The sequence below is a fragment of the Lactuca saligna genome, chromosome 1, assembly GCF_052625555.1.
Source record: "Lactuca saligna cultivar CGN05327 chromosome 1, ASM5262555v1, whole genome shotgun sequence".
NCBI lineage: Eukaryota > Viridiplantae > Streptophyta > Magnoliopsida > Asterales > Asteraceae > Lactuca > Lactuca saligna.
The window spans coordinates 23,202,917-23,230,506 of record NC_136417.1 but is presented as its reverse complement, the minus strand read 5'-3'; the positions used below and the strand labels follow the sequence as shown (position 1 = coordinate 23,230,506).

Here is a 27,590-nt window from a genome sequence, read left to right as displayed (position 1 = left end):
TGTTACATTTTGGGAAAAGTTATATGATCTGTTTAAGAAGTAAGTTATTGAGTCACCCATGTCTTGTAGAACATCGAGTGATTCAAGTAAGGATGTATACAAAAAGAAGAATGACACGATGCTTAGTAAAAGCACGAGAGACATGTTAAAGGTAAAAAAAATACTTATCAATATTTTTTATTTTTAACATTAATATTTTTACTCCTAATAATAATTTTCTTTCTTATAGGAGTTCATTGCTTACGAGAGTCAAAAGTTTTCTTTGTCTCAAAGATCGCAGTTGAAGATGTATTTAGATGAGCCAAGAAGTGACATAAGTGATGATTTAGATGTTGTTTCTATTTGGAAAGCACATTAATATCGTTATTCGAAACTTGCTTCCATGGCTCGAGATATTTTAAGCATTTTGTCTCTACTGTAACAGCTAAATCTGCCTTTAGTAATGGTGGTCGTGTTCTTAATCAATATCGAAGTTCTTTGAAGCACGAAATTGTTAAGGCTCTAATTTGTACAAAAGATTGGTTGTTTGGAATTAAAAGTATTTGCGTTTTTACTTGTTGAAAATTTGAATTTATGTTATTAAAATTTTAAAATAACTTTACAGTCATTTTGTTGTTGTGCAGGTGATGAAGTGTTATCTCTACAAGAACTTACCCATAGTGTTATGAAATTGGATGACAAGGATACACATGAGTAGATGAGTGAACTTTTATTTTGTTCTATGTTTGATTGTTTAATAACATGTAGTACCCTTTTATGTTATTTTGTTGTGTTGTCGTGTATATTGTTTTTAAGAATGAATTAAGTAAAATGATGATCTTTTGTTATTTTTTGTCATGTTTGTCGTTTTTTAAGAATGATGTATATAAAAAAAATTATGTTATTTTTTCGTGTTTGTCGTTTTTCTAGTTGGGTCGTGTTTGTGTTGGAAACAAAAAACACAATATAATATCATGTCGTGTTCGGTTTTAGAAAAAACAATTTGTGTCGTGTTGTGTCAGGTAAAAACACAAAACGACCGACCAAATTAACAAACCTAAACTTAATGGTTGTGGTGTTTTCATTTGGTCTCGTAACACCCAACTTTACGATGTTTTCATTTGGTTAGGTTCTATTTTGGATAGACTCGACAATTCGTATCATAAAAACGTGTCAATCACGAATTTTACACAATACAATTTTTATCTCAATTTTCAAGATGTATTATTATCGTGTCGTGTCCCTCACAGATTCGTGTATTCGTATCTAGAATCGCCATCTAATTTTGGATCTATGTTTTTGTTTTGTTTCTAAGATTCTTATTGTAATGGTGGCCGTGACCTACTTGTGGTTTTAGTCTTTTAGAGGGGAGGAGGGTGAGTCTCATTTTGATTTATTTTACTATTTAAATAAATAAAAAATTAATTAGAAAAATCAGTGAATAAAAAATAGTTTCATTCTATTTTGCCTGAGACAAAAAAAAATATACAATGCTGTCCAAATTATAAATAAAAAAAATTAAAAACACAAAGGTAACAACATCAAATGATATGAGGCATTTATAATTTACTCATAATCTATAGTTAATCATATTCAAGATGTATAATGATCCGAATTCGGACGTGATAAAGATGGTAAAAGAAAAATACAAATTCAAAATGCAGAAAATCGTCTAGAAATATGGACCACAAGATGAATTATGAAACCAAAAGATGAACGGCCAAGATTTGCTAAAAGAGCGGCGCGCAAAGAGGCGACTCACACCCCCAGCCACCAGCCAAGCCATCATCCTTCGCTTTTTAACTGGAGACCGATAACTCCATAACCCAACCACCTCCTCTCTCTCTCTCTCTCTCTCTCTCTCTCTCTCTTCGATCTTTTTACCCAATCTTCCTTTCGCTCTCTCTCTATAAATCTCTCTTAATCTCGCACGTTTTGTCGATTCTCCAACGAGCGAGGGTTTTTCTAGGGTTTCCAAACACACCTTACCCTCTCTATCCAATTGCGATTTTGTTTTCTTTGCCTCGAAGAGCCACGTTTTGTGTTCGACTCTTTCTCTTTGGTACCGTTAATCCAGGGTTCCAATTTTGAAAAAAAGTTACTCTAGGGTTTATTAATTCGTTTGGCCTCTTTACGTTTGGTGTTCCATCCGGGGTTTAGCGGGTATATTAGGTTATTGATTTCATTCTTTCCGCTTGTGTTTCGTGGCATTCGTTTTGAATGTTGTCGATCTGGATCAATTGCTGAATTCATCTTAACGTCGCTTGCGGTTAATACGTGAATGGTTAGATTTGTTTTGCAATCGATTTTGAAACTCGATTCGTAGATTACATGTTAATTGGTTAGATATCTGATATAACCTACATCTGACAATTCTGAATCGGAAACATTTGAGTTTGTTTGATACATTCATACTTCTCAAGATTCTTACCTGGCATCTCTATCTGAATATGAGTTTTGAATAAGTTTGCAAGTTATGGGTATTTATGAACATCGGGAGTTGATGCTTTCAGCTCTTGGGGATTGAGTTTTATGGCACCTACTTTTCCTGTAGAGTTTGCTGGACAAAGAGTTTCAAAGAAGTTATCATCACAAAACAATTTCACTCAAATGATGGGTAAAATAAGGAAAGTTTCTAAAGGCTACTCACATGGGTTTGTACCAGACTACCGCCATGCGGTTGACACCATGGCCAACTCTGAAGGATTTGGTAGCTCAGGGCGTCTTGACACTGAAATGACCGCTTCAGAAGATTCTTGTGCGCCAAACAGGAAGTCTCTTAACTTGAATCCTGATTCTTCCCAACACTTTGGTGTTCCAATTCAAGTGTTGTCTTTATCAAAGCTGTCAAGTGTTGAGAGGAAAGAATTAGGATTGAGATTGAAACATGAGCTTGAACAAGTTAGAACATTACAGAAAAACATTGGAATGGTGAGCGCAAACTCAAATGCAGGGGTTTTGTCACCATCTGATGTTCATAGTTGTAGTGCTGGACAAAGGAGACCCATTCCTGAATACTCTAGATCTATGTCCCTACCAATGCCCAAGAGAAAAGGTCCACCTGGCCGGAGTGGTGGGTCCCGGTCAAAGAAGAGTGGGTCAGCCCGTGTGGAATCTACAAAGAAAGCATTACCTCCAACTTCTGGGACTGGGAATGCCATGTTGATGAAGCAATGTGAGGCACTATTGACTCGGTTGATGGGGCATAGTTTTGGTTGGGTGTTTAATACTCCTGTTGATGTAGTAGCTCTAAAGATTCCAGACTATTACACTGTTATTCAGCATCCAATGGATTTGGGGACAGTGAAAACAAAGTTAATGTCGGGCAGATATATGGATCCATGGGCTTTTGCAGGTGATGTTAGGCTGACTTTTTCAAATGCAATGACATACAATCCACGTGGGAATGATGTGCATATTATGGCTGAAACATTGAGCAAGTATTTTGAAGTCAGATGGAAACCAATCGAGAAGAAGCTGTCAGTTGCCACAGAGGCAGTGGTTCCTATGAGACAGAATGTTGTAGAAACTGAAACTGAAACTGAAACTCCCATTTCCATGCCCCCCTACAAGAAAAAGAAGACGACATCTTTTGGTAATGAAACAAAGCAAGAAGCTGTTAAGAGGACAATGTCAGATGCTGAAAAGCGTAAACTTAGCCTTGAATTGGAGTCTTCAATAACGGATTTACCTGAAAGAATTATTGATTTCCTTAAAGAGAACAGTTCACATGGGAATGCAACAGTGGAGGATGAGATTGAGATTGATATTGATACCCTTAGTGATGATACTCTGTTCAAATTGAGGAAGCTTTTGGATGACCATTTCGTGGAGAAACAGAAAAACATGGTTTTGTTTTTAGAAAGAGAGAAACAGAAAAACATGGTTAAAGATGAAACTTGTGAAATTGAGGTACAAATTTCTTACAAAGATCCCTTTTTACCAAGCTGGTTTTGGGTGATTGTTTTGATTCTGTATGTGTTATTGCAGCTTCACAATGAGTCAGGGTTCAGCAACTCATCTATGCAAGGATGCAAAGGTTTGTTTTATTTATTTATTTATTTATTTCAATGGAAGCTGAAATATGATTGTTTGGGTGGTTGGTTGTAATGTAATTTTGTTGTTAGTTTCAGCTAATGAAGGTAATGAAGAGGATGTGGACATTGGTGGAGATGAGATACCTATTTCAAGCTTCCCTCCAGTAGAGATAGAGAGAGACACAGTTGTGAGGAACAGCAAAAGCAGTAGTTCAAGTAGCTCCAGTAGTGGTTCCGGATCCGCATCTAGTGGTTTGTGTTACTTTGAATTCTCTCATTCTGGACTTGTCATGTGAAATGAAAATATACCAAATAAATCCCCATTCAAATCTCTTATGATGCTATTGCTATTCTTCACATGGTTGGTTATTCATAAACAAGATTCCGTTTCCCACTGCATGTTTGTGCAGAATCAGATTCAGGGAGTTCTTCAGGCAGCGAATCAGATGATGCAAAGGCTCCAACCATTGTCAACAATGCTAAGGTATTCATTCTCTTTACATTATAATAAGTTATGTTGATGATGATGATGATGCTGATTGGTTTCATATTTATAGGACACAATGACAATGGGCAGTGAAGTTAATAATACGGAGCAAATACCTGTTCCTGATGATGCAAAAGGTAATTTGTGAGGTTAATGTAAAAATGAGTGTCCTTTTAAAATTGTTTACAATATCATTTCGTTGTTTGAAAATTTTCAGATTGTGTAAATGGGGAGCAAAAGTGTGATGCAGGTGAAAGTGAAGGGCGTCAAGAGGGTAAGCAATGAAAATAAGGAAGAAAGTGTTGGTTTTGGCCTTTGGGGGATGTCATCTCTAATGCTGGCTACATTATTTTAGGGGAGAGTGATGCTCCTGCTCATGCTCCATCAGAGAAAGAGAGAGAGAGGCAAGTCTCTCCCGATAAGCTTTACCGTGCAGCCCTATTGAGAAGCCGTTTTGCTGACACCATACTCAAGGCCCAAGAAAAAACCACCGGAAAGGTCTAAATTACCCCTCTTGGCTCTTACTCCATTCCAGACACTGACTTACATGTATATGTATATGTATATCTGTATGTGCTTCAGGTTGAGGAGCAGGACAGGGAGAGGTTGAGGCTTGAGAAGGAGGAAGTAGAAAAGAGAAGAAAACAAGGTTTTTTTTTTTTTTTTTTAAAACATATGTTGTGGATGTTATTATTATTACTGAAGAGTTTGTTGTTTGTTATGGTATAGAAAAAGCTCGATTGGAAGCAGAAGCAAAGGCTGCAGAGGAGGCGCAGAGAAATGCTGAATTAGAAGCTGCAGCTGAAGCCAAAAGGAAGAGGGAACTTGAAAGGGAAGCAGCACGTCAGGCCATACAGAAGGTATTTTTATAAGATGGTGTGTTTGTTGGTTGTAGAATAAAATATAAGTGGGGATTTGTGTGATGTGACAGATGGAAAAGATGGTTGATATAAATGACAATTCTGGGTTTCTGGATGATTTGGAAATGCTAAGCGTAGCACCTGCACAGCCTTTAGAAAGCTTGATAGACGAAACTAGTGCAGACTGTGGTCTTGGTCTGGTGGACCCGAGCCCTCTTCCTTTAGGTTTAGGAGGAGGAGGAGGGAGTGGCAGTGCCTTCAGCTTTGATGGAAAACGTAATCCATTAGAGCAGCTTGGTTTATACATGAAAGATGATGATGAAGATGAAGAGGAAGATGATCCAGAGGAAGGAGAGATCGACTGACTCAACACTTTCTTCATTCATACAGCCAGAGGATAAGATAGATTTTTTTTTTCAAAGTCAAAGTCAAAGAGGATGGATGTGAGTTTTTATTTTGGCCATGGAAACAAGCAAAGTGCATATATATAATGATAACGGATTGCAGATGGAATGGAAACCACTGATTGTATTTCTTTTGGCGTTGGTTTATTGTGTATGGACGGAATTCTTTCTTTGTAGCAACTACTGGGTATGTTCACTTGCAACAAATGCAAGTTTTTTTTTTTACTGTGCTCTCTGAGTTTTATGGGAGGGAAAAGAAAATTTACTCGGTATAAATTTTTATGAAATAGCAACCTTATGTTTTTGTACATGATTTTGTTTTTGTATTTCAAATAATCAATATAGATAGATCTCAACTGCCAAAAACTGGTAACACCCAACCCAACATAAGGGCTGTTTTAATTCTGAAACCTACGAACCTATTAAATAAATTAAAATGCAAGAAGATTAAGATTAATAAATTAAACTAAAGCTAGAAATGTAAGAAAGATTTGACTAGTACACCAGAAAGCAACAGACCACCAGACCGAATGACATTTCTTTCCCTCCACCTATCAAACATGAGCTGCTCATTCTTCTCAAGCTCCAAATACTTGTTCATGTCCAAACATCCATCATGGCTTTCTCTTTCTCTTCTATTCGTTGAAGCAGCACTTTTATCATGTAGAGGTGGGTCCCAACTTGCATGGCTACTGCTGCTGCCTTGTTGTTCTTGGATCAATTCCAAATCCTGTACCATACAATCCAAAGTTGAAAATTCACTGGCACAAACTAACAAAATATATCTGATGAATAATTTAATTACCTGAGATGGTTCCCACAGTTTTGGTTTTGGGGGGGTTGTAGGAGTCTGTATTATTGGAGTTGAAGGAACAGCATCAGTGTCATCCCATTTCAACCAAGGTAGATTAACACCTTCCATTTCAACAGGAACAGACTTCACTCCTGCTGCTGCACCCACAGGACTAGGACTACCATTTTGGATTGGTTTTGTAGCTCCAACTAAGGTTGAACTCGTGTCACTTCTTTCACCATCAAAAGAAGAAAAATCTGTATCTTCAATATTTGATATGAAGTCTTCAAGATACCTCTCTGCTTCTTCGTTTAATCTTTTAGACATTCTGCTCCTATCATTGCTCCTCTGCAAGTTCAATACCACTACCCTTTAAAAACATAAATTCCTCTGCATTTCTCATTCTACTCCTCATCATAAAGGTTGCAACAATGTAGTCTTATACAACTATACCTTTCTGGAGTATGAAGCTTTCTGTGCATTAACATTGTTCTTTGAGTCAGGAAGCACCTCCCTAACAATCTTGTACCCATCTTCACCTTGATGCTAAAGAAAAAGATCATTTAAAGTTCCAGCTTTTTAACCATGAATATATACTAGATTAAACCTTATTACCTCTTTTGACTTTGTTGGGTGGTTCTTTCTTGTTGTAGTCATAGTCTTGTTTTGAAGACCATCGGATTTGCTTGAATGCAAGCGATCATGGACAGACAATGCAGAAGGCTTTCTTTCCATGGTCTGAATTTTTTTTAGAGAAAGATGCAGGAGTCAACAAATATATTTTCAAGCATCATGTTCATGACATTTAAAATTTTTAAATACAGATAAACCTGTTCAAGTCCTATCATGATTTCATTCACAGCAGATCGAAGCTCTTTTCTCATTGCTTGATAAAGTCCATGGTCAACATTGTCCCCAGTCGGGTGATCAATCTACAACATAAGATTGGATGATTAAAATTGCAGATATAAACAGTATAAATCCAGACACAATCATAAACCCCCCACACACTTCCACTATAAAAAGAAAAAAAAAAAAAAAAAAAACACCTTTTTTTGTGCATAAACAGCTCGAATAGTCTTCTCAATTCCATTTTTCCCGTAACGGGCATCTCTTGAATCATCATCAGTCAATGCTGAAGACTGGCTCTGAGATTACCATAGACAGTGTACACCATTAAGACTTGTGTAAGATTTATTCATAGTTTCATACAGCTTTTCAAGCTAAAAGAATGTAACAAATATCAAAATAAACAGTAAATAATACTTGAGGACATGTTGGTTTTACCGAGTAGCCATCGTGTGACCTCCATTGAGGTGTTTGACTCATAGACCTGCTTAGTTTTCGATGACTTGAAGCAGTGGGCCTTTGAAATGAAGCAACCCGACTATTGCCATTGCCATTATTGATGCTCCTAGATTTGGGTTGATTGGTAGAACTCCTGGAAAGATCTATATCACTCTGTCAATCAGATAAGCAAATTTGATCAGCTATAAAAGGTTATGTGAAGATTGGAAGGCATTACCATTGAAGATTTGAGAAATTCTTTAAACATATTTCCCAAATTATGGAGCAAAATATGAACCCCAAGGTCAATTGAAAACCATCAAAAGATCTAATAGTTGGATGCAGACAAGAACGTAAATTCAGTTGGAATGCACACAAACAACATAGCTAAACACAAAGAAAACTATTTTTTAAGCTTGTACAGTAGCTGTGTTGATAGAAAGTAAAGAATGCTATAAAGAAACATAGGGTTTTAGTGATTCTTTCTTCATCAGAAGTTTGGTAGATCTGCTTGTCTTCTAACTTTCCATGGCTCCATATTACAATGAACAAAAATGGAGATATTTTCAAAGCTACTGCCTCAAAATGGCACTTCTTCAGATCAATGGGCCATAGATTTCATTTGAGAATTCTACTTTACTCTTATTTAGGTTCCATCTAAGATACTCAGCATACACATAACAGTATACAATCAAGTCCAAACTAAAATATACCTCAGAATCACTAATCTGATACCGTGCAACTGATACAGACCGCCTCCTCCTTGAATCAGCATTTGGAACAGCCCTAGTAGTACCACCAGCATTAGAAGGAGTACCATCGTTACGCCTCGACACAGACCTCCCACGCCTTTGAGACGAAGGTGTTACAGAACTAATCTCAGCATGTGGCACAGTTCGAATTGTACCACCAGCATTAGAAGCAGTATCACCGTTACGCCTTGACACAGACCTCCCACGCCTTTGAGAGGAACCCAGTACAGGACTAATCTCAGACTTCACACGAACAGGCCGGCTGCTTCTACTGCTTCCACTCTCATCATCTACCTCAGAGCTGTTATCCTTCCCCGAGAAAAACTCGATTGCTAGATCATCAAGACTAATTTCCGGGAAATCTGAACCTCTCACGGTATTAACAAACTTGCGCCTCGGAGTAGGAAGAACACCTGAATCAATCTCCGTTGGAATCGGCCGTGAGAATCTACTAAGACTTCTAGAACGTCTGTGAGCCTTAGACGCCGAAGAGGTCGGCGAATCGTTAGTTGAGGGCGATGAAGTTCCAATCGGATCTCTTTTCGTCGTCGACTTAAATGCCGATGTAGCCATCGGATCACAAACTTCACAAGCAAACAATGAAAATCGACATTAACAGTATCAAATTCAAAGCCAACTAACTCACACGGAAATGCAGATGAAGTTGTCACGAGCAAGGGTTTGATTGAAATGAAGAAGATTTCAAATTGGGCGGATTACGTGAGGATTCTGAATAATAATTTAAATTTGAAAAATATTGTAACTCTCGAAGCTCTTGAAAGAAAATTATACGACTTTAAAGCCCTATTTTGGGTTGGTGTGTACTTTATGGTTTAACAAATAATGAACAATAATAAAATAAGATTTATAAGGAGTTATTCACTATTTTTTATAAAGCAAAGGTAAAACTGTATTTTTTTTTTCAGATAGCTCAAGGTTTTAGAATTGATAAAACAAGACTCAATAAAATCATGAAAAAAAGGTGCACTGGTCACATGACCTAACGGAAAGGCAACATACATGGAACATTAGTTATGACCCTTTATTGTCAATTTGTGATAGTGTGGCGGTGGCCGGTGGGTTGGTAGGTTCATCATTCATGTTTTTTTTTCTCGATTTCGGATAAAATAAAGCGTTCTGCATTAGTTATTTTAAAGTGTTATTTGAATTTTTTGTTATTCAAATAAATAACTTGATTCCTAACAAAGTAATTTAAAAAAATTAAGTGTTTGTAGTAGATTGAGGTTGTTAGGTATTTTGTTTTATAGTGAACTTCACTAACAAAGGTTTTCGGGTTAGTTACCGCGCACCGATTAATCTTTCACTACAAACATGAGGCTATTAGGTTTTGAGTTAAGCCGAAAGCCAATTTAGAACCTATTTAGGTATTTTGGAGTTATTTAGTTATAAAGCTCCACCGAACAAATGTTAGGGTTTATGGTTATAAGTATTTATACTTAGATATTCTATTGTAATCACTTTGAAAGTAATTAAGAGTAATAGACGAGTTCTTCAATTCCTACCCATGGACGTATGTAAAATTGATTGAACCAGATTAATTCACTATGTTGTTTTTTTTCCTTGCGTAACAAGTGGTATGAAAGTTGCAGTTATTCGGGCGATTATATTTTTTGATTGAAGAAATGTAGTCTTACAAGTTCAATTTGGAGAAGTTCAATAGTTCGAATGACTTCACTTTTGTGGAAGGTGAAAATGAAGGCTCTCTAGTTCAATATGGTTGTACGACAACATTAGAAGGAGATGCAAAACTGCCAAACGAGATGACGACGGATGTGAAAGCTAATATTCTGGCAAAATTGAATGGTGTGATTATGTTATGCTTGACCGACGAAGTGTTATGAGAGGTTGTGGATCAAACGATTACTGTTTAGTTATGGGAGAAACTTTGTGACATAACTCTCAACAACATTTATATACATTCATGTTGACCAAAAGTACCTAGGTAAAATATCATCTACGTAATTTTGATCGTATTCATGATCTATATGGAATTGACGTTAAAAATGAAGATGAGGACCAAACTCTTATTTTATTATGTTCTCTATCATATTTGTATTAGAATTCCATTGATAATATGTTGTATGGTAGGACAACAACTATTGTCAATGACATGAAGGATGCCTTGTTGTCTAGGGACCTGAAACATATGGTTTCTAGTAATGAACATGGTTCTGGTTCAGGTATGTTTATTGGCATGTGGGGATCACAAGAAAAGATGGTTGGAAACAGGTGGAAGTCACATTCTAATTATAAAGTTTAAATAACGGTTAAATGTTATCAATGTAAAGAATATGTGCATATTGAAAGACATTGTCAACAACAAAGGAATGGAAGTAGTAATGCAAAACCAAGTGACATCAGCAGTGATGTTGTGTTCAAGACATTTTTAACGAAGGAGGCATATGTGAGGTGTTGTGGTTATGTTGACACTTGAATCGCAAACACATGTACATCTCATTATATTGTGTGAAATTATATTGCGTTCACACGTACAATAAATTTGGATGATGACGAGATACGGCGTATCAAGGGCACTAACACGATGTAGATTAAAATGCATGATAATATGGTCTAAATCTAAATAGTTTGCCTAATCTTAGGAATACATTTGATTTTTCTTGGAACTTTATCCAAACTTGGACTCAAGTACTATGGTGAAGATGCTTGGGTAAAGGTCATAGAGGGTGCTCTCATGGTGATGAAAGGGAAAATATGACATAAAATTTACTTTCTGGAAGGTACAATGACATGAACGATGGGTGTTATTTAATCTTTGGAGAAGTGGGATGATAAATCATATTTATAACATCATTAATTGGGTCACATATGCGAGAAAATAATGTTAATCTTGAGTAATAAAAAAATGTGATAAAACTAGAAAAATGGGAAAAATTAAAAAAACTAACAACTTAAAAAACATAAGGGTTTTCTTGATAATACGCTTTCTTGATAACACTCATTTCAAATTCCATTTGAACACATTTAACACCGAAAGAGAAGATATTAGGGTTGAACCAAGTGCCCTCAAGGTGGATGTAACATCCCTAAAAATCGAGACCAAAAATTTTTGTTTTTAATTACGTTACTTGTAAAATTGATTGAGGCAAAACAGTATGGATGTCACACCAAACCACAAAACCATAGTTACATATCTCAAAAACCATAATGTCAAATAATATAATGTCATAGTACAATCCTAGGGTTCTCAAATGCAGAATCATGTGTGTGCGATGTGCTGCTACCCTGCCGGCTCCTTCCCTTTAGATGCAGAGGTACCTGAAACTAAAAACTGAAAATCGTAAGCACAAAGCTTAGTGAGTTCCCCCATCGTACCACATACCAAACAATCATACATACTATCGGGTAATTCTGGGGTGCCCGACCTATCAATGTCAAGCCATTATGGGGTGCTGACCTACCCGTGTCAGGCTGTTCTGGGGTGCCTGCCTACCCTCTAGTCTATTTCACCCGGTCACGGGGACTATTTCACCCCTACCACTATCACATAATAATATATCATAATCATGTTGTCAGACATATTTGGGGTGTCCGACCTACCTTTCGGTCTTAACGACCGAATCATGGGACTATTCCCCTCCTACTACCACTATCACATATAGCATATCATATTGGCACATAGAACACATCAGGTAGTAGCAAACTAGACGATTATCACAAAGACAATCATCTCAACTATAATCAACTACTAGTGGTATGACCTTGGTGCCTTAAACCCACTTCTACCGGAAGGTAACACACTTCAATGTCATGTCATGTCTGTATTGTCCTCGGTATGGAAATCAACTCTTCTTGACTTCTCAATCCCTACACAACATCCTTTCTAAATTACCATCTCATGCTCATAACCCTTACAAAAGTCAACTCAAGTCAAAAGTCAAAGTTAAAGTCAAAACACTGGTCAAAGTCAACATCTGGTTGACTACACTCGTCAAGTCCCCACGTCCGCAAAAGCTACCACCCCGTCCCTACTCGTCGAGTCTAGCAAGAACTCGACGAGTTCACCTTCATCAACATATTGGACCTTCTTCAACCGACTCGTCGAGCTCATGCTTGAACTCTTCGAGTCCATCTTCATCCATATGAAATGAGTCCAGTCTATGACTAGCCGAGTTCCCCCCTGAACTCGTCGGGTTCGTCTTCATGTGGTTGGGACATTGCCTTGAACTCGCCGAGGTCTATGATTTCCAGGTCCCTAATGAGCTTAAACAACTGAGGGACCTTCAATCTTAGCATCTGGTCCATTAACAAAAAGGATTTGATGGAAAATATGTCCCGACTCGCCGAGTCCCATGACCGATTCGCCGAGTAGCTCTTTGTCCCAAACTATACAGTCGGTTATAATGGGTCTTAATGCATCAAAACCATAGATCCGACCTCCTAAGGTCCATTTTATATGTAAAGTTCCAATCTTGACGTCCATGCATGGGGTTTTTGGCTCAAAAGGCCATAAAAATAGGTATACAAGAAGCATGGGTCTCCCATGGCCATAAAGTTGGCACCTCTATGCCATGGGAACCCTCAATGGTTCCAGATTTGAAGTGTAGCTCCAAACACACTTACAAAATCCGATTATAACTTCATTAACTCATGAAAAGGGTAGAAAATATCCCCAAAACAAGATCTAAGAGATATATGGTCAAGGTTCAAGCTTTTTACCTTGAATGAACTGAGAATGAAGCAAAACCTATGGATCTACTAGCTCCCACTCGAATTCCCAAGCTTCATTCTTTTCTTCCAACTTCAAATGCACACAAAAGTCACCAAAAAGCTGAAGAACACTCAAAAGAGGCTTAGGGTTCGAGTTAGGGCTTTCTTTGGGTTAGGAGGAACAATGGAGGTTAGGTTGGGGGAGTTATAAGTTGTTTAAATAGGGTACAAACCCCAAATATTAGGGTTTCATCCAGACAATCCTATTTGTCGAGTCGGTCTCCCGAATCGTCGAGTAGGTCACTTATCCTACCGATCCAAAGTTGAGTCTACTCGACCAGTTGGGCCTCCAACTTACCGAGTCCCAGAGCAAAACATGAGTTTACTTTAATTAAAATACGTATCAGGAACCGAGTGTTACAGTGAAAATGATTTTAATTATGTTAGCTTACTTATTAACTTGTATACTTGATGAAATGAGCATAAAACCTTATTATATAGGCAACACGATTGGGAGCATGATTTACAACGTCAAAGTGACTAGAAAGGAAGAAACCTGATTATATAGGCAACACGATTGGGACCATGATTTACAACATCAAAGTGACTAGAATGGAAGAAACCTAACAACAAAAATTATCAACTAATTGCATTTATCTTTAGAGTAAATTACATGCATAATCCATATGATTTGGAGTAATCTATGAGTTTGATTTCTAACTCTTTTTTTTTACCACGATCCATCGATATGGTTTTGTTTTGTTGCATGCTTTGTCCATCTCAACAATAAATTAACTATTTATTTCTTTTTTATTTTGTCATTTGTTTATATTTTAAACTAAAAAAAGACAATAAACCCAACTCATACCCCACCCTAACTAAACTAAAACACATATACAATCTCTCGCTTTATATATATATATATATATATATATATATATATATATATATATATATATATATATATATCTTTACTATTTTATAAAAGAAATCTAACTATTTCTAAAAATAGATTGATTATAATAATATTATTTTTTTAAGACGTCCAAATGATGAAGCTGATAGTACAAGTAACCATTAATAAAATAATATTAAATTTTAACCACATTTTGAATTCAAATATTTATCATCAAATGTCCTTATATTTCTCAACAATTTGATATGGTTCCCTCAAATCCCGGATTCATTCAAATTTTGAACCCTTTTAGATATCCTTAAATTTAGCATGTTGATTCAAATATTCCTCCAATCGCATATACATCTTTGTTCCCTCCTCTGCTATAAAGCCCACCGTCCAGGAACAAAAAATGACTTCATCTCCCAAATAACACCATAGTTTGATTATTTTGACTTCGACATGTACTTTCTTTTGTAAAATAACATTTTTGTAGAGGAAACATATCACCGAAAGAATTTACACGCCCCGCCGCTTTGCGCGGGTACACTGCTATATATATATATATATATATATATATATATATATGGATTCTAACATGGTTAATAAGTATTATGTATATATTTACTTATAAAATAAGGTTCTTAATGTTTTATGATTTTCATTTGAACCACTTCCTCTCTCTCTCTCTCTCTCTCTCTCTCTCTCTATATATATATATATATATATATATATATATATATATATATATATATATATATATATATATATATATATATATATATATATATATATATATATAGAGGAAGTGGTTCAAATGAGAATCATAAAACATTAAGAACCTTATTTTATAATTAAATATATACATAATACTTATTAAACATGTTAGAATCCAGATTTTTTTTGTATTTTTGGTATGAAAATGGCAAAATTGTAATTTTTGCAGTCTAGTATTTTAATTCATACATCGATTTTTATTTTAACACAAAAATTATACAAAATACAAAATTTAATACAATCCATTCATAGTTTAGTATACAAAATTCACAATTTAATACAATCATAATATCACTAATTCACTAATTTAGGAAAGCTAAACTCAAACTCTACCACTACCAACTACCACATATCAACATCATCTATCTATATCAACATCGTAACCGTCATTTCTTTCAAACCAAATTTGTATATAAAATCATACATTGTTAACTTAATACTATATTTACAGTTTAATAAACATATTAATTCACTAATTTAGAATTTAATGCAACAATTATAAAAACTAAAACATTCTTACATATTTACTTAATAAAAAAAATACTCACAAGAAAAATAATATAAATATTTGTATTTTAACATAAAATTCATAAAAAAAATCACAATTTAATACAACCAATACAAAAAATTAACAACTTAATATATTACATTCACAGTTTAATACACAAAAACTATATATTCACATACATATTCCGTATTTAGTAGTTATATTTATATCTTCAGATATATGTGCTAGTTTTTCTTTTAAATTTTAATTTATATAATACTCACAATTCAAATTTTACATGTTATTCAAAATTAGAGAAAATAAAATCTATACATAATGCTTCTTTCATCTTATATTTTAGAAGCAAAAATAAAATCCGTAAAAGAATTAACTGCTTAATATACTCATTTTACAACTTAACACATTTAATTCACAATTTAATATACAAATTCATAGTTTCATAAAATATATTTACAGGTTAAAAATTACATCTGATGATGTTTGAAGCTTAGATATTATATTAAATTATAGTTCACATACTTATCACAATTCACAACTTAAGAAGCCTAAATTCACATTATTTGAGATAACATTAATATAATAAAAACACGTTTAAATTCACATTAAAATTTATAAAAATTCATACATATACTATTTAAAACATATAAAAAGTTCATTTAATCACAACTAAAACTTATGAAAAAAAATCATACATTCACAAATTAATACTTATAACAAATCATGTATTCACAACTTAATACTTATAAAAAAATCACGCATTTATACCCTAAATTTTTTTCTAATTGAAACAATAAGATATGTATAAAATCCATGCATTAACAACTTAATAATTATAAAAAAACGTTTATTCACAACTTAATAAACTAGTTCGTAAACTTATTCATATTATTCAATGTTTAAAAACATACCTTATTTTTGTGGTGAATCATTTCATCAAACACCTTCAATGCATCTTATATCCAGATCTGAGATTGTTTCCTTGCTTCAGATCCATGAGCACTGATGGTAGGCAGCAACAACGGTGGTGCGGCGTCGGTTGTTGTAGAGGTGGAGTCACATCGACAATGGTAACATCAGATCTGGATGTCAGATCTGTTGGCGGTGATTTCCGTCAGATCAATTGTTCCGGCGAAGCAAATTGGAGAAGTTTTCTTATATTCCATCAGATTTTGATGTCGAATATTTGGAGACGAACTAGATCTGGACTTTAGAGCAGAATGTAATGTTTTTTTGGTGTTCCAACGAAACACAATAGCTGATGTTAGGTGGTGGTCGATGGTGATAAGGTCGACTATCAAATCTAACCAAATTGCACCGGATCTGATATGTTTTGTGTTTTAGACAGAGAAAATGAAGCTGAAACAACTTCTTGACTTCATATCTGAAACCAAATGGCGATCGGCAGTGATGGAAGGTGGTGGTTATCACCGCTCGATGGAGCTTATAATCTGGAGGGGTAAATCGAAGATCTGAAGTCGAAAATAATATATCTGAAGACGAAAACTGTAGATCTGAAGAGAGAAATCATAGATATGAAGTTGAAATTGTAGATATGAAGAGGAAAATCGTAGATCTGAAGCTGAAATTGCAGATTTTAAGCTAATCGGAACTTGTACATCTGATGGCGGTGTTTCGTCCACGGTAGGAATCAGCGCCGGTTCGCCGACGATAGGAAACGGTAGCAGTCAAGGGTGGTGGCTGGTGGCTAGCTGGTGGTAATGTTTGTGTGTTCTTCAAGTTTGAGATGAAAGAGATAATAACCATGTAAGAATGTATGTAGTATGTAGATCTAGTTATAAAATAGGGTTTTTACGGATCTTAATTTTTAATGGTTTTTATTTGAACCTTTACCTATATATATATATATATATATATATATATATATATATATATAACCCGTGTGACCAACGGTTACAAAACTAATTCAACTTTCATAGTAAAATTCAAAATTATTAGTCAATTATTTTAAATAAATTATTAATTAAAATATATTTTTTAGTTATATAAAATTATAATTTTTTATTCAAATAAATATATGAAATTATACCACCTTATACATTGTATTAAATTTATTTAATTTTTTATTTTAATTCTATTAATTTAATGTAATTAAATTGGAAATTTTAAAATTTAAAATGTAGAAGCAATAGGTCGATAAGTAGGATGACATTAATTAGGAGACCTAATAGAGTGATACATAGCAAAATAACTATTCTTTTATTAGTATTTAGTATAGCGACATATATATATATATATATATATATATATATATATATATATATATATATATATATATATATAATCCTCTCCTATTCTAATAAAAGAATAAATTTAATCTCATATTGACAAGTGTCATGCAATTAGAACCTCTCATTAATGTTATATATCATTTATCATGCCATTTGTCAACCTATTAATTATTCATTTCAAATTTCAACTTTTAAATTTCTCACTCTAATTTTATTAAATTAATAATTGATTCTTCATTTTAAAATTTAAAATTTAAAATTTCTCCTTTTAATTATAATAAATTAATAACATTAGATTAAAAAATAAAATAAAATAAATATAAATTATAAAATGATATAACTCCACGATTCTATTTAAATCAACGATTATAATTTTATATAACTAAAAAAAATATCTCTTAAGTAATAATTTATTTAAAATAATTTATTAATGATTTTGATTTTTTAATACGAAAGTTTAATTAATTTTATAACAGTGGTTATCACGGGTTATAAACTAGTATATATATATATATATATATATATATATATATATATATATATATATATATATATATATATATATATACACACTTACTAGACCCTAAATCACTAAACATCAAGTCGCGCCCTCTCTTATACTGAATCACCACCGTCGTCCCTGCTCTATACCTCCCATCCACCATCGTTCGATTTCTACACCATCATCGAGCATTATATTTCTTCTCCACCTAACAATGGTTCGATTCATGCATGATTTTTGCTCGAATAAGGATGAGTCTCAAAGCATACCGACGACATGCTCGATTCTCCTCCATTTCAACGTCATTCATGTCGTCATCATCAAAAAAAGCATAGTTCACCATCGCCCTTTTACCATTGTTAACGTCCAAACCAACCCTACAACACCAGTTAGGTTTGATTTAGGTTCAATTTTCAATTTCAAGTTGGATTATGAGTTTCATGTTCGATTTTAAGTTTCAGGTTTCAATTTCATTTAATTTTCAAGTCTAATTTTAGTTTTAGGTTTGAATTAAGATTTGATTTTGAGTTTTTATATTTGACTTCAGTTTCAGTCTCGATTTTAGTTTCAAGTTTCATCAATTTATGCATGAATTTTGCTCGAAAGAGGACGATTCTTGAAGCATACTGACGACATGCTCAATTTCCCTCTATTTCAACGTCTTTCATGCCACCACTATTGGCAGGAGAGTAGTTCACCGCCACCTTTTTTTACCATTGTCAACGTCTAAACCAACCCTACAACACCAATTAGGTTTGATTTTCAGTTCCAAGTTAGATTTTGAGTTTCATGTTTGATTTTATGTTTCAGGTTCCAATTTCATTTCACTTTCAAGTCTAATTTCAGTTTCAGTCTCGATTTTAGTTTCAAGTACATGAATTTTCATTAAGTTTTCAAGTTTGAATTTGAGATTATGGTTTACTTTAGGATTGTTTTCTAGTTCAAGTTTTATCGATTTTGTTGAATGTTAGAATATACTTCATTTTAACTAGAGGAGACATTATAGTCGGAGTAGAGTGTGGTGGGGTGAGACTAATTAGATTTTATAATAGTATATATAATTATGTAGGAAATAAATAAATCTTCAAGGGTTAACCAGTCTTTTTATATCATTCAAGGACCAATTACGCAACAAAAATACACTATAGAGATTGTAACTTACTCATATTTTTATTCCAATGTACCGTTAAACTCATAGCATTATTACACAACTTTCTGCATGAAATACAAGTTGTTCTTGTGAAAATAGAGCTTTACCATAAACAAATCTAATTTCTTCCAATAAAAATAATTAAATAAGTTAGAAATAATCAATAATAATAATCATAATGTGATAGCTTGAGATGAGCAACGGACTCTTTCTTCTTCATTGTCTTCTTGAATTGCTTTGATGCCGCTTTCAGCACCTTCTTCCACCCCTGTTTCATGTTCATCAAAACCCACAAGACTTTCAGAAAATTATCCAATTTTGAAAGACATTTACATAATTGAATCAAGAAAATCTATAGGTAAGCTTCACCTTGCTTTGAATTGGGGAAGAACTTGAAGGATCTGCAACCACACCGGATGAATTCGAACAAATCGATCCCAATTGATTATACCCTCTGAAAGTACCACTCCTTCTCTTCATCGTCGTCTTCTTATTGGTGAAATTGTGATGGATTTTGAAGCAACTAAACACACACGAATCTGCAATCTTGTTCTTTACATTTTCCTTTAACTTCCTCACGGTTTCTCCGCCGCTGCTACTGTGACAGACCATATCGTCACCGCCGTGGTTGTCATCTTCATAGGAAAGCTTCCTCTGTAACTCCGGTGCTGGGGACGATGGGTTTGAAGGGTGAGGGACTAACGGAGACCAAATTGAGCTCTGGGTATAGTCGAAATCGAAAGCGGAGTTGTCGGGAAACTTGCAGAGAAGCTCGATGGACATTGAGGAGATCATGTATTCCACTATCTTCACCGAGGATATTCCGCCGCCGTAGCTGTTCATCATGAGGCTTTCTCTCTCTTCTTCACGGCCAATTGACTCACTTCCGTTGAAATCCATGGCTGATTGTTGGACTCTGTTGGCTGTTCGCAGATCAATTGGTGGTGGAAAACGAAGGATAAAAGTAGCCGGTACGAGGAAGATGACAAAAACTAGCCGTTGGAGGGACAATCTCGGACACTCCGGTGACTGTTGAAATAAATGTCAAAATAAAGAGATCTTGGGCCTTTGAGCCCGTTGTGATTTTAATTGGGCTCTTTAGAGATTCGAAATCTTTAATTATTATAAGTTAATTTTGCAAAAACTTGTTAGATTAACTATTTATTGTTATAACAATATAATTCTGTAATTAGATTTAACAAAGTAATAGTTAAAAAATTCATATGACATTAAACTATAGCTTTAAAAACACATTGGAGCACGAGTACTACTTCGATATCTAAACGATCTTTTTTCCCCTCTAATAAATAATTAGCATAAGTAAAAATTTTACATAAATATATCATAATTTAAATTACAGAGATCTTTAAAATAAACTATATTCTAAAATAACATTTAGTTAGTTTTTAATATTCATTTTAATTTTTATTAATAGCTTCTATGGCATCAGTGTTTTAATATTTAAAATGTACTACATTTTCAACAACTTATATGAAAATCCATAAACCTATTTACTTTTTTCAGAAAAAACTATTTATATGTTTAAAAGTTTTCAGAATAGTCATTCAAATTAAATAGTTTGTCATTATTTGTTTTTTCCAAAATAGAACATCAAAGGAAAATAAGTAACAAAACAGAAATAAGTCAATGTGAAAAAAGCATATATGTAACGATTCTGATAGTGAAACATAGTTTGTGTTACTATTTCTGTAATAATGGTTTGGTCTTTGACTAAATCCAAAACTGAGTCAAAAATTTTGGTTGTTGATTTTGAAAATATTAAACTATTGGTTTTTCTAGTATTTTTTTTTTCATTTTTTGTTGGTTTTTTGTTTTTATTTTATTTTCATTGGTTTATTCGTCAATAATGTTGTTAAAAACATAACGAAGACATGTAGTTTCCTTCTTTGAGAAATTTGAAGGATGTCAATACATAAAACGATGTCAACACATGCATATTATTTTAAATTTCAACAGAACTAGTAAAATCATAATACTTATTTTATTTTTTGATACACTTAAATTAAACAAATTTATGACATAACTCTCTCTCTCTCTCTCTCTCTCTCTCTCTCTCTCTCTCTCTCTCTCTCTCTCTCTCTCTCTTTTTGGGTATATATGAAAGCAAACAAAATCGAAAAAAATGTATGTTTTTAAGAGTTATGTTTTTTTCGTTTCGGATTATTTGTTATTTTGTTTTGGTTTATGGTACAATTTCAATTTTGTATTAACCATAAACTTCATATCACTTTCAATCACAATAAATCGAACATACCTAATAACTTATCAGTGGAGTCCTATATAGTCACCATGGTATGAAATTATATATAATGTCCTAAAATGATATTTTGTTAACGCAGCAAGGATATTTTCTATATAATTTGAAATTCTTGTGATTTTACTTTATGACATATACCAAATGCCTACTATTTGAAAGAAATATTAGGTTGGTAGTTAAGAGGGCTGTGCAAAATAACATCACAACTTACCGACGACCGAAAAAGAAAAAACAAAAATTAACACCGAAAAACAAAATCATTATGAAAAAAAATGGCAAACGGCATTATATGAATGGATCATGTCAACCCGTCTTAGGACCGGTTAATCACGAAACACTACAAACATTTTAAGTGTACCGAGGTTTGAACCATGAACTTCATTTGTGAAATTTGTTGGGTAAATAAGTAAATAACAAAACAAGTTAAACACTCCATACAAATGATAAACGAACTTCAGTGAAACTTGTGGAATAAAATTTCTGAAATAATGACTTCAAAGTTGAACATAATAACGTGGCTCAATCAAAGTGACATGCGTCCACGAGAGAGAGAGAGAGAGAGAGAGAGAGAGAGAGAGAGAGAGAGAGAGAGAGAGAGAGGTGATTTTATTAAACTTTCAAGAATTATACAATAACTCAATGTTGCACCTTAATTGAGCTCTCAAAACAAAAGAATCATTTTTTCTTACAAATTGCTCCAAAGAGTGTGCTCTCGCAATGATCGCTCTCTTGAAAGTATGAAAAACTAGCATGTAATAATGATGGAGATGTGTGTTTATTTATAGGCAAATATGAGAAACCCTAAATCTAATGAGCTAGGCACATCCATAATTAGCCCATGAAAGGGATGCTCTAAATCTTAGCCAATCACAGAACCTCATGCAACATTTTCTTCCTTTCTGACAAAGCTTTTTCTCACCGGCAAAAGTTTCTTCCACAAACAAACTTTCTACCACCAAATAGAGATTTATGCCACAAAACAAAGTTTTTTGCCACCAAATATAGGTTTCACTCACCGACACAACTTTCTGCCACCAATAGAGCTTTCATTCACTAACATATTTTTATGCCACCAATATGGCTTTCTCTCACGAACAGAGCTTTTTACCACCAACCGAGCTTTTTTTCATCAGCAAAACTTTCTACCACCAACAAAACCTTCTCTCACCAACAAAGATTTCTCTTAGCAACATAGTTTTCTATCAAAACTTCACACTCTAACAAACATTTAACTCCTCAACTATTAGGCTCCAATCACGGAGAAAAAACAAACTATTTTGAAAACTTATGGTTTAAGGAAAACCTTTTTTCCGATTGAGTTTGGTTTCTTATAAATAAAAACTGAAAAAAAAAGAACCAAACAAAATGCTAAAATTTATGTTATTTTATGTATTTATGTATTTGTTTAATTACGTATGTGTGTTAAAAAATAAAATGATAATTATCCATTCAAGTTTTTTATTGAAAACTAACGTGATAAACATGTTTTGGCATCGTTTTGTATTTCGTTAAATTCAAACAACATTTGTTGATTAATCAATCCATAAAAAAACGTTTCTGTCAATCCTGTTTTTTCTCATGTCTCAACCATTTCAAATCCGATGATCTCACCGATTGACGATCGTTTGCATACATATTTCCTTTATCACTTAGACAATCCTGATTTTTTTTTCTTGTGCCTCAACCACTTGTTGGAGATAACCATCTATGTTGGAGTCAAGCATTTATTGCTTTATTTGTCAAGAACAAGTCCACTTTGTTGATTGATTGTTGCCTAAACCAAACATTTATGATACGATGATGCTTAATTCCTAGATGTGTAATAATAATCTTGTAATTCCTGGATTTTAAACTCTATTTTAAAGGAGATGTTTGCAGAATTTGCCTTTTACATTTGGATAGATGTGAAGAATCATTTTAATCAGAGTAATGGTCTTGGAATCTTTCAAATCATAAGAGAAATTGTAAATCTAAACAAAAATTAATAGACAATTAGTGGTTACTTTACAAAACTCAAATCTCTTTGCTAAGAACTATCCAATTCATGTCCTTAAATATTCATGTGGAAATATGAGTGTAACAGAGTCAAAGAAATTGAAAAATATTTTCAAATAGAACATGTAATTAATTTATTGATTGGTCACAATGATTCATTCTCTGATACCACATATCAGTTCACGGATATGTTAATATATCTAATATCGTCGATCAATCGTCTTTTCTCTCTAGTTGCACAAGCAGGGAAACAAAAGGCTATGTCTAATGAAGGCCAGCAATCCATGACATTTCTTGTAATATCAAATCAAAAAAAAGCTCGAATTTCTATTCAACGAAAAGACTTTTCATGTTGTTCTCATTGTAAAATTCCAAGGACATACAATCAAAAAGTTGCATATGGTTATCCATGTGGTTACAAATCAAAAAGCATATCAAATCAAGTAATAATTGTTACAACTTATAATAATATCAACAATCCCCTGGAAATAGCAATATAGAACAACATATTTTACAGATTATCTCAAGCTCAATCCTAACAAATTATGTCTTCTCATTCAAACCACATGATATGTGAATCCTAATGAAGAATCCTCCTTAGGTAATTGATATTCGTTACGTTATCAGTCAATAATGGTTATAATTCACATATGTGATTATAGATTCCAGAGCTACATAACATGTTTGTCCTGTCATGGATATGTTTTTCCATAAGTAAATCGCTATACAAAGACGTTGCCTAACAAATTAATACTTCATAATCATACCATTGGTGATGTAAAAATAGATCATTTGTTTGTACTAAAAAACATTTTATACTTGCACGATTTTGATTTCAATCTCATTTAGTGACTTCTCTACTTCTCTTACAAATTAAGGCACAAAAACTAATGATCCATTTCACATAATCACATGTAAATATGTAATCACCCATTTATTTGGGATGTTGAACAACAATGGTATTCATTCAAGTACGTTGGAGTCTTGGAGATGAGCCACTAACGCAATTAGGCTTACGTTTGATTTTACCTATGACTTTTCTTATAATTACAATAATTCAAGGTCAACTTTAAATAGTGTGAAAGAAGAAGTTTGTGGCTAAAAAACTATAAACATTTAAAATTTGAAAAAGAGAAACCTAATGTAAAATATCATACCGAATAAAAAAGAGTACATATATCGACAAGGCCTTTTGGTTCGAAGTGTTATAGAAAGCCACTTATACCGAAGACAAAAGCTACATATTTTTATATGATACAATTATTTCATGGAAGATTTATCTAAGTAATGATTGAAAATTTTGTTTTAATGTCCCCAATCATTTTGATTAATGCATAATAAGAAATATTAGAGACGAACTTTGGAACATGGATTAGTTCCCAGCGTAATGGCAATCATTAAGCCAACCATGCAAGCAAACTGAACTCCCCAAACGCGGTCGTTTATATGTGATTTTTGTAGTTAATAAATTCGTTAAAACGGTTTTAATTTGAAATTGTATATTAAAAAAATTTCATCCCTAAATAAAAATAATAATTAACTTATAAACATTATGCTATTATTATAAAATTCCTACTTTAAAGCATTCACAATATATATATTTTTAAAGTGTTTTCACTTTAAGAAAAAACTATGAAAAATATTATCTCCTTAAAATGGATGTTTTTCACTAAAGGTTTTATGCAAAAAGGTTGATAATTAACAAATTACAAATGATCAATTTATCAAAAAAAATTAAAATACTAAAAATATATTTGATAAATCATATGAAAAAAAAAAAGTAAATGAAAAAGCTTTTTTACTGTGGGTATTAGTTAAATTTTTACTGTGGGTATTTAAAAAAACGTTATGAAAAAATTCTTTCTATAAACACACTTACATAGAAAGACAAAGATCCAGTCCACTGCCTCAGTGCATATGGTTGTCCTATGAGTAGCTAACCATTATGAACCTATTTACCAACTTAATAAGATTCTTAATTTAATTGATATTTTTTTGTCATAAAAATATAATATTCTCTATATTTTATTTTGGGTTGTTTCCTAATTACAATATCTTTTTATAAATCTTTATTTATAAATTTACTTAGTTGATATTAGCAATGACGACAAGATATTTAAATTTTTTGTAATTTTGTAATTTGTTTTTACAACAATTTTGGATACTCATTCTAGTTAGAAGACATTATAAGTATTTATATTTGATTGAATAAACAAAAGAAAAAAAGAAAAAATATATAAGTTATCTTATATGCTTGAAGAAAACCAATTTCCGTTTTTTTTTATTTTATAAACCTTTTTAGTTATTTATCTTCATCATTTTAGTTACTTAGCCTTTTTTTTGTAATTTTGCTTTGTTTTTCAAAATTACTTCTCTTACTTTTAGAAAGTAAATCATATATCTTTTAAATTAAAAAAAAAAAAATAACTTACGAATTATTAGGATATATACCAAGGTTGTTAAATCTCAATTTTGATCTTACGATTTTAAGATTCTACAAGTGAAAAACAATTCCGATTACACACGATCCCGATCTCACCTCTTTAGTTTATTATATAGTTAAGTATCAAAAATTCGTCTATTCAATTTGAAATCAAGTGTCACAAGTTGTAAGAAGTCTTCTAGAAGATCATCATTTTATCATTACATCTTCAGTTAAGTGCAACTCACTCATAATAATCCCATCCCTTTGTGATCTTATATATCTTACTTGTACATGGTCAAAATGATCTTATTTCTAATTAAGATATTTTATTCTTAATGTTTACAATATTTAGCAACTAAAATTATGGGTGGCGCTTAAGAAGTCAAACTTAATTATACCGATTATTCGAGCAAATTTGAATATGAGTTTATTTTCGTAGGATCTTACGATTACGATCTTGTAAAACATAAAACTATTTTAAGTAAGATCTCGATTTTGAAAAGCTTGATATATACTTTAACGTAAAAAAACAACGAGTTACTTTAAGTAAGGGGCTGTTTGTTTTTTGTGTGAAGATCTGCGCAACCACTTTTGTCTACGCCGCGCAGACATATGCCATCGCAGATTGTTTGTTTTTTAGAAGTGCGCAGATCAGAAAACGTCTGCGCGAGGTCTTCCTGGCGCAGACATGAGCCACTGTCTTCAAAGGTTTTCAGACCTCATTTTAACCTAAACAAAAAAAAAAAACATGGGTCACCGTGCAGTTTCTTTTTTCTTTCTTTCTTTTTTTGTTAAAAATGTATTTTTAATGTTTATGATATGAAATTAAGTTTAAAAATTGAATTTATTTTAACAACCCGCAAACGTTAAAAACAAACAGTCTACTTATTGCAGACTGCATACATTTGGTCCACATCTTTTGCCGCAAAGGCTTGCAGATGTGGTTCGCAGACTGCAGACATTTTGACTTCAAAAAAACAAACAACACCTAAATCTTATACTTTTAAGATTCTTAAGAGAGTTATATAACGAATTGCATCAAGTATATGAACCGACATTCTCATTTATTACCAACAATCGATTTGTTATAAATTACTAACTAGGTGTGAGACCCGTATATTATACGGGTTTATTAAAAATAAAATTTTAATATTAATATATAAATATGAAATATTTTATAATGTAATACTTTACATAACATAATCTAACCTTCTGAAAATTTGCAAAAGAAACTAAATTGTTTGAAGTATTTATGAGAATTTATTACCAAATTAATAGTATGATTTTATTTCTTTATAGAACTCATTGTAAATTTTATGAAAATTTTTTATTTTAAGAAAATGGAAATCCCTAAAAAATAACAAGTAAAAAATAAAATTTCTAAAATTCTCACAAAATAACAAGTGTCAAAATGAAGGAGAAGATGACATGTGACAAAAAAACCTTCATTTTTAAAGAAGATGATTGAGGCGTTTCGTTCCCTTAGATATCTTATGTACACTAATAAATGGGTTTTTTTTAAT

General features: G+C 32.9%; 3 protein-coding genes across 5 annotated transcripts; 1 reads left to right on the top strand and 2 right to left on the bottom strand.

Moving 5' to 3' along the window:
- The first annotated feature begins 1,820 nt into the window (after positions 1-1,820).
- Positions 1,821-6,075, top strand: LOC145028658 (transcription factor GTE10-like). Of its 3 annotated transcripts, none has more exons than XM_078977424.1 (10): positions 1,821-3,891; positions 3,970-4,018; positions 4,107-4,268; positions 4,427-4,500; positions 4,574-4,640; positions 4,754-4,777; positions 4,859-5,001; positions 5,086-5,152; positions 5,233-5,363; positions 5,435-6,075. In XM_078977424.1, the coding sequence occupies exons 1-10, from the start codon at positions 2,512-2,514 to the stop codon at positions 5,726-5,728; spliced, it is 2,391 nt and encodes a 796-aa protein (XP_078833550.1). In that variant the 5' UTR covers positions 1,821-2,511; the 3' UTR covers positions 5,729-6,075. The 3 variants fall into 3 exon arrangements, with proteins under 3 accessions (XP_078833550.1, XP_078833541.1, XP_078833532.1); XM_078977415.1 differs by having other exon boundaries at positions 1,822-3,891; positions 4,113-4,268; positions 4,721-4,777; XM_078977406.1 differs by having other exon boundaries at positions 1,822-3,891; positions 4,721-4,777.
- Positions 6,076-6,214: 139 nt separating this feature from the next.
- LOC145028677 (uncharacterized) lies at positions 6,215-9,412 on the bottom strand. Its single transcript, XM_078977434.1, has 8 exons — positions 8,561-9,412; positions 7,848-8,021; positions 7,610-7,708; positions 7,391-7,492; positions 7,176-7,298; positions 7,014-7,106; positions 6,573-6,908; positions 6,215-6,497 (listed from the first exon to the last, which is right to left on the bottom strand). The coding sequence occupies exons 1-8, from the start codon at positions 9,170-9,172 to the stop codon at positions 6,240-6,242; spliced, it is 1,797 nt and encodes a 598-aa protein (XP_078833560.1). The 5' UTR covers positions 9,173-9,412; the 3' UTR covers positions 6,215-6,239.
- A 9,956-nt stretch (positions 9,413-19,368) lies between these two features.
- LOC145028652 (uncharacterized) lies at positions 19,369-20,364 on the bottom strand. Its single transcript, XM_078977393.1, has 2 exons — positions 19,739-20,364; positions 19,369-19,637 (listed from the first exon to the last, which is right to left on the bottom strand). Exons 1-2 carry the CDS (start codon positions 20,267-20,269, stop codon positions 19,530-19,532), a joined length of 639 nt encoding a protein of 212 aa, XP_078833519.1. The 5' UTR covers positions 20,270-20,364; the 3' UTR covers positions 19,369-19,529.
- Positions 20,365-27,590: the final 7,226 nt, after the last annotated feature.